The sequence below is a fragment of the Choristoneura fumiferana genome, chromosome 22 (assembly GCF_025370935.1).
Source record: "Choristoneura fumiferana chromosome 22, NRCan_CFum_1, whole genome shotgun sequence".
NCBI lineage: Eukaryota > Metazoa > Arthropoda > Insecta > Lepidoptera > Tortricidae > Choristoneura > Choristoneura fumiferana.
The window spans coordinates 6,324,035-6,342,369 of record NC_133493.1 but is presented as its reverse complement, the minus strand read 5'-3'; the positions used below and the strand labels follow the sequence as shown (position 1 = coordinate 6,342,369).

The window sequence follows — 18,335 nt, the reverse complement described above, 5'->3', positions numbered from 1 at the left end:
CAGACTTTTTTAACTTACTAACAAAACTATAGTTGCCAGCAATGTACAGCAAAGTAAATTGACAAGTCGACACCTCCTACGTATACTGGTACAAGTGACAAATTTCTGATTTTTAGTTTTTTGCAATTTTGTGATTAATATTTCCTTATTTACCTACCACAAAAAATTTGCACGGATATTCCTATTAGTTTTGGAAATAAAGTGACGTATATGAATGCATCTAACACCGTTTTGCTAATCGGTACAACGTATACTGAGGCAACCGACATGCACCACTATACGCGGCACCGATATTGTCGCGGGGCCGGGGAAGTCCAGTGTAACTGGCAGTTGCCTCAGTATACGCGCTAGCCGTCGCCGCGTGCGGACCGTTTGAACTGTTCTACGAACACATAATTTGATAGTATATATAAAAAAAACATGTTTTCGTCTGACAATTGCGGAGGGCAAGACCACAATTGCCGTATTTCTCATAGACAGTCATGGAAACTAAATCCAATGTAAAACCTTTTCGTGATCTATTTCGCTATGATTTCTTTGGCAAATGTATGGGATGTCAACATAACATGTTCACGTGATTCAGTTTCGTCGGCTATACCTACATGTACGCGTGCTATAAATATAACATTGCAGTATTACATTGCATTCTGGTAGTTGAGCATCCCCAAAAGAAGGCGAAGACATGCATGCTTTAATTAAAATGAGAACAGTAAATTTCAATATACCTACAGGTTGATAAAAAAAATCCTGTACTATACTGTAACCCACACTAGGGCCACCGATTACTAATACGATATAAGTAATAATATGTAATGTAATAGTATGTATGTATGTAGTATAGTATGTAATGTTTATTAGAAATAAATAAAATAAATAATAAATAAATAAATAATAAGTGGGAAAACATCGAAATTAGAAAGTCTTCTTGCGACTCCACTTCCATGCAAAAATTTTTTTTTTCGAATTACAGTATTTTTCTACTTGGATCATATTAGCAATCAGCAGCCCCAACGCGGTGTAAAGCACAGTACAGGTCTTTAATAACCCCCTATACACATTTTTTTATACACACCTAAGAAATGGTACCTGGCTATGTATATGGCGAAAACGGGTAAACCGTAAGAAGTTATAGAAGTTTTCCAAGACTCAGAAACAGACACAAAATTTAAATCTATTGTCAAGAAGACATTAATATATAAGGCGTATTATTAAAATTAATGATTATATCATGGATAGGGAAATTTGGAAATAATTCCGATCCGCATTGGCGAGTGCTTACTCCAAATAGCGAATTGAGAACTGTTTAAAATATGTAGTTGTGCTAAATACTTGTGATGTATAGATATCACTAAAATATGATTGTAAATCTGTTTACAAAATATACCTAGGTATATTGCCAGACTCTTCTCAACAGAGTTTTTTCGAACCGGTGGTAGATTTTTTGACATTCATAAGTGCTTGTTACAATCTAAATTGAATAAAGATATTTTGACTTTGACTCAATATTTCATGTCAAAGCTTGGCTTAAGCAAAGTGCTAATCAGACTCGCGCACGAAGGGTTCCATACCATCTATACAACTTCATTAGGATTAGCAAAAAAATGGCAAAAAAAATACATTTGTTGTATGGGGCCCCCTTAAATATTTATTCTGTTCTATTTTTTGTTATATATATATATATATATATATATATATATATTATATCGACTACAGTTATACATAATCTGTGAAAATTTCAACTGTCTAACTATCATGGTTCATGAGATACAGCCTGGTGACAGACGGACGGACAGCGAAGTAGTATATAGAAGTAGGGTTTCCGTTTATACCCTTTGGGTACGGAACCCTGAAGGGGCACAAAAAGCTAAAACTTTATGTACAAATGGGTGCGATGCGATATATGTATCACATGAGGAACCTTTCACAATAAAATACGAGTACACATTTGAACAGGAATACGAATCCATTGAATGTGCTTCCATTAATTTAAAGCACTTAATACAATTACTTTTCTTAATAAAACCATTTATATTTCAAGTGAGGTTTTTTATAAAGGTATATTTCTGTATTTTGTATAGCACGTTTAAAACATTACTAGCGGTATATTGGTACAAGTGGCATGCTAATGGTAGCGTATATTGATGCAAGTGATAAAAACGTTTATAAATCAATAAATGAAGGTAAAAGAGCATCTGTTTTATTGTTCATTGCAAGCCATATAAGTATTTCATCTAAAAATTCATATACAATATAAAAAATATCGTTAGATCAGTAATCTACGCATTACGCCGTATACTGGAGCAAGTGGTAATTAGCTCAGTATACCGCACAACTACAAGATGTAAAATACGCGTATAGTAGTGTATCTGCAATTTTTCTCAAAACTATAAAAAATTTCAAAATTCCATGAATACAGGTAGAAAGCAAATATTTTCTTGGAACCAATGCAAAATTTGAAAAGTTATATCATCAAATGAGAAAGTTACAAGTTTTGGAACCTTTGAACAGCTCTCCTGTAAATTTATGATTATGCACTTGTACCAGTATACGTAGGAGGTGTCGAAGTATTAATCAAAGTATCTGTCGGCTGTCATTTACACCTACTGATCAATTTACTTTGTTGTACATTGCTGGCAATTATAATTTTGTTAGAAAGTTAACAGTCTGAATTTTTGTTTATTACATAATTAAATTAATGCCATGGTTAAATTATAGAAATACTTTACTTTAACCTCCCTTAAAAAAAGCCAGGCTGTATAAAGAGTGTAGCGACTATCTAAGCTGGAAATCTAAGCTGAGCCCTACTCAATGAACTATAGTAGGGAGAAGTTGAGACTATTTTCGAAACCGACTTAAGCTCCAAGTTATTATTTTTGTTCACTACTACCTGCAAGAAGAACCTGTCATAAGTTTTTTACCTATACGTTGATACCGCCAAGACTAGATCTGATAAATTCATGCGGCGACTATAAATAACTTGTTATATTTCCTCGGAAAATCCACGCGTCATATCAAATAGGAATAAGGTTTCTTTAGGCAATTTGGTGGGTGGTCTATCACACCGTTTCATAAAATTAATGTTTTAACATGTTCCTAAAGTAATTAATATTAAATTTGAAGTTGTGAAATCCGGAAAAAATAGCCCTTAAAAATTAATGGACATCTTGTTAATTCCCTATTTTTGTACCCACAAACCAATTGAATCGTGTTTCAAAGAAAAAGTCATAGTGATATCGCATTGTCTGACGAAGGAATTCATTGTGGAACTTACTGTGAGAACGTTCTACGTTGGGTCCATCAAATTGTTCATAATACTCTATACAAGATAAACCATCAGATCTTCATCATCATCATCATATCAGCCGTAGGACATCCACTGTTGGACATGTATAGGCCTCCCCCATAGACCTCCAGTTGCTTTGATTGGAAGCGGCCTACATCCATCTTGTCTATAACCAGGTCATCCGATCATCTCGTACCATACCTAACTATCAGATTATTTTCATAAATTGAAATTGTATTAGAATATGTCGTTTGATCTACACGTTTGACACAAGTATCGATCAAAAAAACGAAATTAATGTTTTATCATCATCATCATGTCAGCCGAAAGACGTCCACTGCTGGACATAGGCCTCCCCCAAGGCTCTCAGACCGGCCTTGTGCTTTCCGCATCCAACGCGATCCCGCGATCTTAACCAAGTCGTCGCTCCATCTTGTTGGAGGCCTACCGACAGCTCGTCTCCCGGTCTGCGGACGCCATTCGAGAACCTTCTGACCCCATCAGTCCTGCGAGCAATGTGCCCCGCCCACTGTCAGTTTAGTTTCGCAATTCTTCTTTAAATTACGAGTAATGTCAAAAAAAAAACAAATTTAATATAAAACCAAAAAATATACCAGATCAGATATATGACGAGGGAGCGCTAAAGTTTGCATACTTTTCGCTAGTCATACTGTAATGTTTGTCGGAATCATCGTTTGTCATATTTTTTTTCCACTGAAACCTTGAAAAAAATCTGAAATTTTTAAATTTTCATCCTATAGGAAACTAAAGGTTAGGTAAAGTTTCTTTTATAACAATTCTGAATAATTATTGAATTCAGAGAAGAAAGAGTTATGACAAACGATCGTTCTAGCAATGAAACATTACATTCGGACTTTGAACAAGTATGCGAGCCTATCGGTCCTTATGAGTACATATATTATGGACCCATAAGACGATCTATTATAATATTTAAATAAGTCTCAGTGATGTGAAAATAATTGGAAATAAAATGGGTTTTCTCTATAACACACTGCCTTTGGCTTAAGAATAGATACGTTTTCGCGAATCTCCTGGAGTTGTATTTTTTGTTACAAACTTAAATTAAGTCTGTTATTCAAACCACGAACAATAATGTTTAATGCATGGAGTGTTTTCTTTTACGAAATTTTCTATTCTCTTAGCTATATTATAGTAAATTCAATTTTATTATGGAAATAGGCGTTTTATTTTCTGCGTGGAATGCTTTTTCAATACCTAGTATTTCAACCTAACTCAGATTTTGCTAAATAAAACACATGCAGATGTTTTTAAAAAGATGGAAATAATTTTATTCCTTAATAGTCATGTTAGTTGAATTTTCTTATTAGGACTTCATTCTGAATATTTTGAGGGGGCGAAGGCTGACCAACGAAACCCTATTTACCTACCTTCTGAGTCCTAGTTTTTTTTAACAGACGCAGTACTTAAGACCTAGACGTGGTTCACCAATTTGTTTTTTGCATGTTATTTTCTTTATTCAATGAGCAATTTGAACTTCATATTTAAGGTACGTACAGCTGTTATTCTTAGGGGCTGTTTCACTATCCATTGATTAGTGTTAACTGGCGGTTAGGTGTGATGCCGTAATAGACGGAGAGGCATCACATTTAACCGTCGGTTAACGCTAATCAATGGATGGTGAAACAGCCCCTTAGTGTTAATTGGTCCTATATAAAGTACGCGAGGGCTCACGAGGTTAATGATGTCCTCCATGTCTTGTCCGACCAAGGCGAACCTTCAGACTTGTTTATTATGTGCCCGAACATGGCTGGCAAAGCCAAACTTTGTTTTAAATGTGCTATTACAGAGCGTGCAATGTAATTGACCACTATCATAATACTATGTGTAAGTGTATGAAGGTCTAGGGCGGGTCTTTAAAACAAAACGTTTGGCATCCAGGTGTTCCAAGCGATGCGTCTCCAAATTTGCAACAGCCTTATTTACAGAGCTGCGCCATTCCAGTCTCTGCTTCGCGTGGTCTTCCCTATTAATATCGCTGCAGTATGCATCCATCTGTCCATTGCAGTGTTGTATCTCAAGAACCGTAATAGGATAGGCAGCTGAAATCTCCTAATAATTTATTATAAATGTGAAAGATCGAATGGTTGTTAGTTTGTTTGTTACTTCTTCACGTCTAAACCGCTGAACCGATTTAGACGAAATTCGGTATAAGTACAGACTACGTTTTTATCCTAAAAAAAATGCATAATAATAATAATTGCTTACTTGAAACGTTTAAGTAATTAACTAACTGTAAACAAAACAACGTTCCCCCATTAAACTATCTAAACATTTACATTTCTGTATTGAAATATACTAGTCTAGTTTATATTACAATGATAGATAAGTAAAATGTTTAAAATCCTTGAATGTACCAAATGTGGCGTAGTTAATTAGCTATCCAAACCCAGTATAGCTAATACATAACCTTTACAATGCAGTATCTGCAAAATACAAATTATATAATATCTCCGAAAAGGTTTGCATTATTATTTTGTAGTTTAATTCACTCTCCTCACGTTATTATAAAAGCCGCTTCAAAATGAATGTTTGTCTAGATTTTTCATGACGTACTTACAGCTTTAGTGAATAGGTTCTATTACTTGTCTGCTCGTTGAAGTGGCAATGGGCAGGCCATATAGCATGGAGAACCGATGGTCGTTGGGGCCGAAAGGTTCTCGAGTGGAGACAGCGGATCGGTAAGCGCAGCGTAGGACATCCACCAACGAGATAGACCGATGAGCAAGCCGCTTCCAACCAAGGCAACTGCAGGTCTATGGGGAATGTCTATGTCCAACAGTGGACGTCCTATGGCTAATAATCATATGATGATGATGATGATGATGACTTATCTGTTACTACTTTTGTACACGTTTTAGACTAAAGTACCTGTGCGACCGAGCTTTGCTCGGGCTAAAACTCGATAATAAGCGTTTTCCTAGAGATATACGTAGATAGATTCAGATGACGTTGACATTTAGTAAATAAAGTAGAATTTTCTATTTGACGGTACAATGAACACAATGTTTCTGATCGTATTTGTGAATAGGATATTGTACAGATCAAAGAGGAATCTCTTTTCAGGGCAACTTATTTTGACATTTGCGACGAATCAAATTTCAAACTTGAGGTGAAGCAGATAAAGTTCAAGTTACAACTGTTTTAAATGGTTAAATAAGTCCTTGTTATAATTCTTTCTTCAAAAGCAATATTATATTACTTTGTGATATTGTATCAAATAGTGTAAACATGAAGTGATTTGATAGTAAATTTATTTATAGAATTGCCATGTTTTTTCCGATACCTAGAGTAAACGTATAGGATAGGAAATCTTTTATAAATAACTAAACCCACGCAAAAAAAATTGCAGGTTTTTGATATCATGTATCTTTTATCTTCTTTCTATAGATAAATAAAAATAAATCACCGTAATGTATGTATGCGCATTTCTTTTGAGCGATTGTACTAAGTTGTACAACTATTTTTTGCTGTGTTTCGTTATTGACATTCGTATAAAACAAAAACTGAAAGGCTGGCATAGCCGCGAGCAAGTTAGTTTTACTTCTAAATACTAACAAGCCGGAGACTCGATCACCTATTTTATTATGGTTAAAACTACCTCTATGTTTCGGTCACTTTTTCATTATGCTTCCACTCAAATCCAACTCTATGATAAATCTGAATAAATTATAGATAAAACCGTTAAAACTTTTTATTAAGTAAAAAAAAACCTCTAGCTTAACATATTTTCTTCGTCCTTCAACTTTGATCTCTGTGCCGCAGTTCTCTTGAGTTCAAACTTAATTGGCAACGTGCAAGTGGCCCCGAAAATAAGGGCTACCACAAAACCGACGTTACCCCAGAGGTAACCAAGTGTCTCGTTAATGTACCCAAAAGTCAGGGTTGTCGCAAAGGTAAAGAGTAATGACATCATATTCATTATTGTACCGACGATAAGCTCCGACTCCGGGTACGTCAGTTCGGTTGCTACGTCAAAACTGACAGCAGTAAACCCGCAAAGGAAGGTTCTGTAATAGAAAGTGTTTGTTACGTTAATCGATTTCCTTGAATAAGGAGGAGAAGGAGGAGGTATAAAGTAAGATTTTTTATATTAAGAAGTACAGTGATTTAATGTTTACTAAATATTGTGTTTAATTTTGCACGGCTCCTAACGAATAAGCTACTATGAATCGATTTCTTGCCTGAGTTTTTTTATAACTAACTAGGTGATTGCCAAGAATACATTTTCCTAGCACAATAAAATTTTCATGGTACATGTTTAAACAAGCTCAATAACGAGATAAAGATGATGATCTAGAAATAGAGAGGAATTTAAAATCATAAAATAAAATAAAAACTTACCCAACAAAAGCAGCTCCAACAAACATGACCCAGACAGTCTTATTGAAGACGAGAAGCAAAGTAAACGTCGCCATAGCAACGGCAGACATGTAGTAGATCATCACAAGAATGAACTTGAACTTCTTCGTCCTGTCCAGGATGAATCCGTAGGCGACGGACGCCGACATTCCGAAAACGATCATAATAACTCCTATGTTGCCAGCTGTATCTTCTTTGCCCTGAAAAATAAGGAAGTTAAAAAAATAAATGCAAATGAATGATGATGTTCTTTTTACCAAGCGAATAAATAAATAAATATCATGGGACACTTGACACCAATTGACCTAGTCCCAAACTAAGCAAAGCTTGTACTATGGATACTAGGCAACGGATAAATTCTATTTAATAAAAATAATTCTTCTTTAAATTTCATTCTACACATTTTTAATAATACATATACTGTACTTAGAAATCGCGTAATCGTGCAGTTCTTTTTTGTTCACCTTTTATTTTATTCTTTGTGAAACTTTTTTCTAATAATTGGTTGAAAGTGAGTCCATTACTGTCCATTGTTAAAAAGTTTCAAGCTTTGAAGCCCTTTTTAACTACACAAAAAGCATTACACTAAGTTCGAAAGAATACACCAAAATGGCATCATAGATAAATTCGACTTTTTTCTTTCTTTACTTAACTGTGTAAAACTTTGAGGAGGTAATATCAATAATTCAATGACATGAAAGCAAAAACTGGTGAAAGCAACTTACCGGGAAATAGTTCAAAAATATCTGACTTAGTAAAGTCGATAAACCGTTAAAACACCCATTGTTTATGCCAGTGAATATAAATAGTGCTAATAGATGGCGTTGTGAAAAAATCCGCTTCAGAGTTTCTATGTACGTGCGAAAGTCAGTTTTGGTTTCTGCTCGGGATCTTGCTTGGCTCAGAGTTGGTGGTAGATCTGGTTTTGCTTTGAACGCTAAAATATAAAATCAAATTAAGGAACCTTGATAAGGAACTTTTTATAGACAGTGCCGAGATTCTTACTATTTTTACGTCAAAATGTATACCCAGAGCTACAAAATTTGGCCCATTCTACATACAAAATTATCTATTACTGCATACATTTGAGGGCCACATTTTTTGCTGCTCAGTATACTTATATTAATAAATGTTATATAATTTCAATCGCACTCACATCACTATACAAAAAAATTAAAATCGACAAATTGAAAATGATTTTTTTTTAAATTGATCCTATTTCTGTGCAATGGAAAAATACAATAGCTTCGAAGTAACCAAATAAGAGACTGATACGAGTAGATCCAACAATATTTGGTGTAATTTATGTACATCTAGTGCGGGCGCGCGTTAGATTTTTTTATCATTCTTGCAAATTCCCATGGGAATTCAGTGGGATCCAGGATTCCTGTTCACAAAAAGTAATAACTGGTATAACGCACACGTAAAGCATGAGTAAAAACTAAATGTTACTTACTAAAAACAACCAAAACAGCCACTGTACCAGAAGCAACGGCAAAAAAAATAAACATCTTGAACAAGTCGTCCCCGATGTCCTTCTGGTCTTCGTGATCTGACACTAGTAGTGGTGGAAGGAAGAAACCCACGACCAAACCGAATTGGAAACCGAAAACACCCATACTGCATGCTGATGATACCTGAAATCATAAAACAAACTTGATTGAAATAAGATTAACAATAAGGAAATTAAGAAAAAGGAGGACCTTTGTAAATACTTGAGGAAGAACAATAAAGAACTGAGGATTGAGTATTGAGACTGCTGTGCTCAAATATGACTGACGTCACATGTTAGCTGCATTGCATGTAAGCAAGAAGAGAGCCCATTATACCACCGCATGCTGTTATGAAGTGACGATCCTCGACAACAAGGCAGACCAAGACGGAAATGGCAGGATGATCTGAACACGGGCCCTTATAAAAGATTTGATATCGGCTGACCAGAGCCCTAAAGTCTTAACAGCAAGCACCGCAAACTCATAATCCTTTAATAAGGATGAGTACTTACGCGGCTTGAGGATTCGGGTCTCATCAGTCACAGCACCGGCTTATGAGCTGATTACCTGGATGCGGGACAGAGCGAATACACCAATGCATGTAGCGTCCCACACCAGGGGCCATAAACAGTTTCCACGGCACCAAGGGAACCCCGTCTGGATGCTTACCAATTTGTTTATTTCAACTATTAACATACTTGAGAGACTTTAAAGGCTTAGAGAGCCACTATTAAAAAAAAATTTTTTTTTAAAGTGCCAATCAACCAACAACAACAGTACAACTTTCGAATAAATACTGGTTACCGGTTTAACAGGATCAGAGGGTGAACCTCCTCGGTCAGTTGAATAAAACGATGCACCTACCTACAAAAGTAAATACCTACAAAGGAAATACTGAGCCGTGCAGCAGCAGACAATGTGTTTAAATTTTACTCGAAATTTTCAGGTGTTGGCTTGACCTACCTTGACTTTTGGTTATCCATCAATATATTCGTTATACAAAAAGGTATTTTATTAATTTTTCCAATGTTTTTCCTCACCGATTAAATTTTCCGAAGTGCTGAAAAATTGTTACTATTGCTCAGACCTGTAATTCATGTATAGTCGAGTTCATAAACATGTGAGCAAAAATTTGTTCAAAAATATCTGAACACGTTTCTACGCCGTTAGCAATAGAGTCGTGTCGTGTTCAGATATTTTTGATCAAATTTTTGCTCACAAGTTTATGAATTCGACTATACAGTAGAAGAAACTGAACCACGTACACGGATTGGCATCTACTCATCACCAATTTTACGATTATTTTTTTGGCAGATTTATGTCAACATAGCAGCAAAAAGGTTTCGCCCTGTCGTGGCGATTCTGTTTTTTGGACTGTAAGTTTTCTTCGTTTTGTATCATACTCCGTTCACTGGTGCGAACTACGAACGAACGTTTGGTATTCCTGGCGTACAATTCCGACCAACTGACGTTTAAACTTTTAACCTAATCCAAATTTGAATGTTGCGTGCTACTTCAGATTGCAATTTTTGGAGGATACTTCTACTCTCTATACTCTGTACTCTGTTTTACTATTCTCTGTAGTTTTATTCTACTTTGTTGCTTTATTTAGCTGTTTTTTTACGTATTTGTTATAATGAATTGTATGACCCGTAGGAAGATTAAACCAATCGGTGATCGACATACTTGTATTATTTTCTAGATACCTGTGTCGTTCTGACAAGCATATTAATAGTACCTACCTAAATAACAATCAATAAGAAAAGGTGATTTTTTTATACTTTTACTGAAACCAGTTGAAAATTTAATGCGTATCCATATCCATCCATCCCGGCCTATATACGTCCCATTGCTGGCCCATAGTTCCCACGCGGGCCAAGTGCGGGTTGGGAACCTCACACGCATCATTGAATTACTTTGCAGGTTTCCTTACGATGTTTTCCTTCACCGCAAAGCCTGTGGTAAATTTCAAATGTAATTCCGCACATGAATTTCGAAAAACTCAGAGGTGCGAGCCGGGGTTTGAACCCACGACCCTCTGCTTGAGAGGCGTTAACTCAAACCACTAGGCCACCACGGCTGTGATTATGCATTATTATTATTGACTAAATTTAATTTAAAGACTTGGACTCCAAGAAGTAATTAGCGTACAGGGTTGCTTTGACGATGAATTTAATTATTTTGGAAAATGTATGAAATTTCAACTCGACATTTGCACCTAAAAGGTACCAACCCCCTCTACCCTGGTACACGTTTCTGTATCTTTATTGAGACTTTAGCACCACGTTGAGTTGTCCCATAACGATCGTCATTTATTCTGACTGCCATACTACTAGCATGTGACCAAGTAGTTTCCAGCCTTGTACATTTCACTTGCATTTCCCGGTGCAGGAATAGTGCACCAGTTCCTGTAATCAATTCGGTAAGTAATTTTCACAGCCATTAACTGAACAATTATCGCGCTTGGGCAGCTGAGCTAGATCGACTTGAGCTAGATGTCTTAAGTGCCGATATTAGGGTTGTGTTGCTGGTTTTGTCGATAAAAATGGCGTGACAAATTTGTGTGTGGTGTTGTATATCTAGTATGGTGTAGTATACTCGTACCTACATACCTATCGATGCAAGTGTATTTTTTAACATCGTGGTATTTTTTTATTTTTGTACGTCCATAAAATTTGAATTTGCTGTGTGCTAAGTGATTTATAATTCGGCCGTGGAAATAATTGAATAAAAACTTACAATAACAATTTTGCTAAATTTATTACTTTTAGCTTTTTCATTCCGCATTTTACCCTTGATTCTCTGCCGACTTCTTGTGTTTAATATTATAAATAATGCATTTTTATATCCTTAGCAATATTATAATAAAATTATTATGTTTTTGCCACTAAGTAATACCGAACTTTTATAACTTTTATATTTATACCGAATATGTGAGTTGATCCCGAGGGCGAGCGGTAAATAAATTCTTCGCAGACGAATTCGAGTCATCTTATCAGCTAGTTACATATAGATCTATTAAAATTACCTACCAATGAATATAATACCGACAGTTGACATTGTAATAACTTAGTTTCTTAGGCCCCAACTAGAATTACCAATGATTACATTATCGATAGTCGACATCGCCACAAATTACTTTCTCAGCCGATATTAGACTAATAGAAGTTGCAGGCGAATGGTTCAATTTACGTTTCGCTTTGTAACCTTAATTTAGACATCACTGTTAGGAAGCGAGTAGGTTAAGTTTGTAGGTACAAGCAACATCCCATCAAATTATAAAGGAGGAAGGTATTCTTCCCTCAAATAATAAACACAAAATATGAATAGATGAATATTCATGTTTTTAATAGGTTTTAGTTGTACTACATTGTTTTGCGAATAAATAAATAAATACCATGGGACACTTGACACCAATTTGACCTTGTCCCAAACTAAGCAAAGCTTGTACTATAGATACTAGTCAACGGATGAACATACTTATATAGATAAAAACATACTTAAATACATATTAAACATCCAAGACCCGACAGCAAACATTCATAATATTATTCATAGAAATATCTGCCCCGGTCGGGAATCGAACCCGGGACCTCAAGCTTCGTAGTTAGGTTCTCTAACCTCTTGACTATCTGGTCGTCAAATCCCTACTAATATTAAAAATGTGAAAGTAACTATGTCTGCCTGTCTGTAACCTTTTCACGCTTAAACCGCTGAACTGATTTTAGACGAAATTCGGTATGGAGATAGTTGGAGTCCCGAGGAAGGTCATAGGGTACTTTTTACTACGGAAAAATGCATAATAGGTATCCCCGGGATAGCAAAAAGTGAATGCTACACAAACGAAGTCGCGGGCAACAATTAGTTTCTTATAGAAGCTACGATATTTTTAAGCGAATGAAAGTTTCGTTCTGCTTTTAACACATTCGCTGCCGCATTCGCTAGCTGCGTTTTTCCGCTTTGTATCGGAAACTGCCTACGAACAGAGAACGCACCTAGCGTCTTCTTGGCACTGAATGTGTTAAATAACGTAACCATAAAAATTTTCATTTTTAACTTTCAAGATTTGATTACGGACATACTGACAACGGGACAGGTGAAACTAAATAAAAGCTTGTAATTATGTATGTACATCTAACACAACAAGGTGAACTGTTTGATCAAAATAACATCTTGTTTAGCTTTTTTTACTATCCAGAATCCTTTCACCAAGCTTTTTACCTTTTACACGATAATAGAATTCATAATATAAAATTGAACCGAATTAGCTTTAATCAACTAAATTCAAAGGCAGGTCGACCCGTTAAAAAGGCATAACAACATAATCATGTTGTCTTTACCAAGGGAAAACATTACCTGTAATGTTTACGGAATGTTTCGTTCAGGTTTATCGCGGATTTTTTTCCCAAATGGTGATATTGGGTTTGTTTTTGCTTTTTTGGAATACGTTTCCGCGACGGGAATCAATCATCTTTTTACGTCAGTTTTGTTCGTTTAAAATTAAGTAAGCCTATATACTGAAATCGAGGCCTGATGATTGGACAACATCATCATCATCAGGCGGAAGACGTCCAATGCTGAACTCGGCACTTGCATCTACCGGTTTTCCGCAACTCTCACGCTGTCGTCAGTCCACCTGGTGGAAGGCCTGCCAACGTTTCATCTTTCTATTCGTGGTCGCCACTCAAGGCTTTACCCCCGTCGGTGACTTTAGTTCTTCGACGAATTTCCGTATTCCGGATTCTATCGCGCAAAGAAACTTCAAGCATAGCTCTCTGGATGGTTGGACATACTGAGGAAATAACTGTTAAATTGAGTTTGGTTTTTGGTAGGATTTGACTTAACGAAACGCTTCTTCTACGGGGGGTGGTTTACAGAAGTGCATTGGACAAAGTTAAGTTAAAAGTGTGATAGTTTTTTTTTTTAAATATGAGTGTGAACAATCCATTATCAATTACTAAAAATGTAGGGTAGGTCCCGCTCACGTCTCCCGAATCACCCTGTAGAGACAGACGATCGAGGTTTGCGACCATTTATGTTTTCATATCTAATACATCAAGGTATTTTCTCCAATTCTAATGAACTTTCGTAAACCATCCGCAACCAACTAAATACCTTCAACCAAAGGCTGGTCAGTGTAATCCTCCGATAGACTTGTGCTGTTTGGCTTTGGTCAGATCGCAAACATTCGTGAGATTTGGGGATTTGCGGACCCCGTCTGTCGATATCTGGTTAATTGTTAGCCAATCCATTGTAACCTTAACGGTCTAAGATAGGATTCAATTCGGGTGCAGCGGTAAATTGGGACAACATTTCCCGTGTCTCGAGAAACACTAGACTCGTAAGCGGTGAACAAAAATTGTATTTTCTAACGCAGCATTTCTGGGTAAATTTAGTGCATTCGCTTTTAAAACGCACAATTTGGTTTTAGTTATTTTTGGTCCTTATAATTCGTATTTTCAAAAATATTTTAAAAATCCTCTACGACTAGCTTTGTAAAAAATGCATGCATACATATTTCGATAAAACAATGCCAAATAGTGAAAATAAAACCCTTAGGTTTAATTTTGTTCATCTATTTTGGCTGTCTATTTCTCTGTATATATTTTTTTTTATTAGCCTATTTTTGTGTCCCACTGCTGGGCAAAGGCCTCTCCTCTCTTGCTCCACTCCTGCCTATCAAAGGCGAGCTCCCGCCATCCCACATTATAGGCATCTAAGTCGTCCCTCCATCTCCTCTTCGGTCTGCCTCTATTACGGTATCCGTCACTAGGGACCCATTCCGTAACAATTTTGGCCCAACGTTCTGGGTTCATTCGACAGACATGTCCAGCCCAGTCCCACTTCAACTTGGCCGTCTTTACGCCCACTATATATATTACAGCTCTATAAATAAAATTTTGATTCTAGTGTATTGTTACCACGAATTTTTAAAAAATTGCAGATCATATTTGTTGGGTGATTTACGAAAAAGAACGGTGGTAAATTAATAATATGCCTTTAGAATAAAATTTCCCCTGTAACTGATTAGAAAAATAATAGGTTGGAAGACAAATAAAGTTCCCAAATGTACTCTACAAAGTTAAGATTTTATCAATGGTTTTATTATTGGAAAAAAAATTGTTCAATTGATCTAATTTTCAAGTAATACTGATCAATTATCCTAAATAAATAATTTCAAGAAAAGCAATATCGGTAATTGCCACTTCATCAGATCTATTATTCGAGTCGAGATCAAATTAGCTGAAATGAGTTACTCAGTAATCTTATCAGACGACCGGATGTCCAAGTGGTTAGAGAACCTGACTATGAAGCTTGAGGTCCCGGGTTCGATTCCTGGCCGGGGCAGATATTTGTATGAATAATACGAATGTTTTTTCTCGGGACTTGGATGTTTAATATATATTTAAGTATGTATTTATCTATATAAGTATGTTTATCCGTTGCCTTGTATCCATAACACAAGCTTTGCTTAGTTTGGGACTAGGTCAATTGGTGTCAAGTGTCCCATGATATTTATTTATTTATCAATAATATAAACGGTAAAGTTCATTAAAATCTATCAATGTTTGTCGATCTTTCATACTAAAACGGATGAATAAATATCAATGAGATTTGGCACACATCGTCAAAATAAATAAATAAATGTATTATATTGTGTTTGTAATATAGTAATATAGATACCAGAAAATGACCCTAATAGAATAGAAAATGGAAACAGAAGCTTCCAGCGCTCAAAATAAGCCATGTGGTCTTCAAAAAACTAACGGTCTTCGTATCACTCACCTCTCGCTCTCCAAACCAGATACTAGACAGTTTCTGCGGTACACTCAGCATAAGGACTTGAGATATGGCCACCACGGTCTGACCAACCAAGGTTACATAGAAACCGCTAGGAGTTGCAGAGAATAGCTTGATGCCGGAGCCTAGAGCAGTTCCGGTGGAGCCAAGGATTGCTGTCCATCTTAGGCTCTGTAACAAAAAGTAAAATTATGGATGACTAACCCATACCCATCAATCCACAGCCTATTTTGTAGTAGATCACCAACCCTGGACAGATACTATCAAATCTGTCACCAAGATCACTTTAGTAAAAAGTAGAAGATTTAACTATAATTTGCATATATGACATCAAAATTGTCAATGTCATTTTTTGTATTTAGAAGTAGAAGTACTTTATACTTACAATTCTGTCCATCAAGCTAGCGGCAGGCAAAGCCAAAGGCAAATAACAGGCCATCATAACAAGAGACGTTAAGTTGACGTGCCAATTAGATATCCCGTAGAATTTGGACACCGCTTTTGGTATAATGGAGTATTGAAGCCACTGAGATGAATTGCACACCATATAGAATACGTACAACGCCAACATGTACCATCTTTGTGGATACAGCTTGACTTCAACTTCTTCTTTCTTCTCTATAAAACTACGGGTCATAATCTTGTCTTTGATATAATCTTCTTTACTATCTTTTTCATTGTTCACGTGTGATTCGATCACATTGGTCTTCCTGGTTTCATGTTTTTCGACTACTTGTGTTAGATCTCTGCTGTTCAGCGGCTGATTTTCGTTTTCCATCGTGTCTTCCAAATTTGCGAGATATCACAGGATTATAAGATTTTCTTGTGTAACGGTATGCCGAAGAAGACTCCATAAGATTTTTATTTGATATTCTTTTTCTAAATCAAAAACAAGTTCACCTTCTGAAAGTTATAATAATTTAGTGAAAGTATTAAGACGAATTTAGTTGTAAAACGAATACTTTGGCAATTGTTTTCTAAAGAAAATGATGTAACTAAATGAATGAGTATTTAAATGCAGCTTGATATCTTATCGCTCTAATTAGCTGTAAAAAGATCTGTTTCTAAAACCACGGTAATAAAGACCGAGAATTTGCTGCGCATGTATTTTAACGTGATATGCCTGTTACTACTTGTCACGCGTTGCTTTGTGTATTTTGTATTTAAAAGATTTCTACCTTGTTTGTGTCATATTTTAAGCTTTATGTTTAATAATAACTAGTTTCTTAGATACAGCGTTGTTTGTTTTCAGAATCTGTTTAATTTTCTTAATTATCACGTTTATACCTGCTTTTGTGACATTGAGCTAAAAACCACGGATTTACTTTCAGGTATACATTTTATATAAAAGGTAATTGTGTTTAGTAAAGTTATTTATTATATTTAATTTGAGCGGAGGCTCTACATTGGGACGTATGGAAGCCGAAATAATTATGATGATGAATATACATAAAATAAACTCACCTAGTACCTTACAGTGAGTAATCAGTAATGTAATTACTTCCGTTGAAGAATATCATAAATTATAAGCAATAGAACGTACGGATACTAGCTCAACTAACTTAAGACTGAAGTACGCTACGATTCGCAGGGACTGCAATTTTCTACTTAGTACATTGACGTATGAAGAAGATTACGAAGACGTTCACTAATATGGACGGTGTCAATTGGAACTTGACATGTTTCCGACCAAAGCCAAATATAGTTAAAGTCCAATTATGACTTACCTGATAACCATTTCTAACTCAAGTATCCTCGTGCTGCAAATTAGCAGTAACAATTCCTTTACAATAAAATAATCACTTGTTATTTTTACAAGATTTTATGACTTGCCCTATTAGTATTGTTAGAATGGATCAAATGTTGAAAGCTAAATTTGACGAAATGAACGGATTGACTTGAAATTTGACATACTTATAAAATTCTGGTGACAATAATTTGAAAGTCACGTACTAGGACGTCCGGGCAGGATCGTCTTCACACGAGGGAACTCCTCAATATTTAATGGCATCGTTTAGAGTTTTTATTTTTAACGAAAACTTATTTCACATTTTAGTGGTGGACGCAGTTTCATACTTACTCGTAAATGTTTTATCAATCAATTATTCGTAATGGACGTCAGGTAATATTAATTTTAGAGGTACGTAATACTAACTTCATAGTCGACTAAGCTATAAAATATAAGCACCCTAAAACAGGTGGTCAACGTATAAAAGATAACGTTTAGGAGTAGAGGACCCCTTCAAATAATTCTGGCATCATTGATTAAGCATTAACAGATAAAATATGTAAAAGAAAATATTATAATTTCCGGAACATCTTCATCTGAAAGATTACTGTCAAAAATTGGGAGTTAA

General features: G+C 35.7%; 1 protein-coding gene across 1 annotated transcript; it reads right to left on the bottom strand.

The window, feature by feature from the left end:
- Positions 1–6,988: 6,988 nt before the first annotated feature.
- On the bottom strand, positions 6,989–17,527 carry LOC141440329 (uncharacterized MFS-type transporter C09D4.1-like). Its single transcript, XM_074104836.1, has 7 exons — positions 17,443–17,527; positions 16,364–16,881; positions 15,964–16,149; positions 9,141–9,321; positions 8,410–8,621; positions 7,667–7,884; positions 6,989–7,332 (listed from the first exon to the last, which is right to left on the bottom strand). Exons 2-7 carry the CDS (start codon positions 16,754–16,756, stop codon positions 7,038–7,040), a joined length of 1,485 nt encoding a protein of 494 aa, XP_073960937.1. The 5' UTR covers positions 16,757–16,881; positions 17,443–17,527; the 3' UTR covers positions 6,989–7,037.
- Between the last annotated feature and the right edge of the window lie 808 nt (positions 17,528–18,335).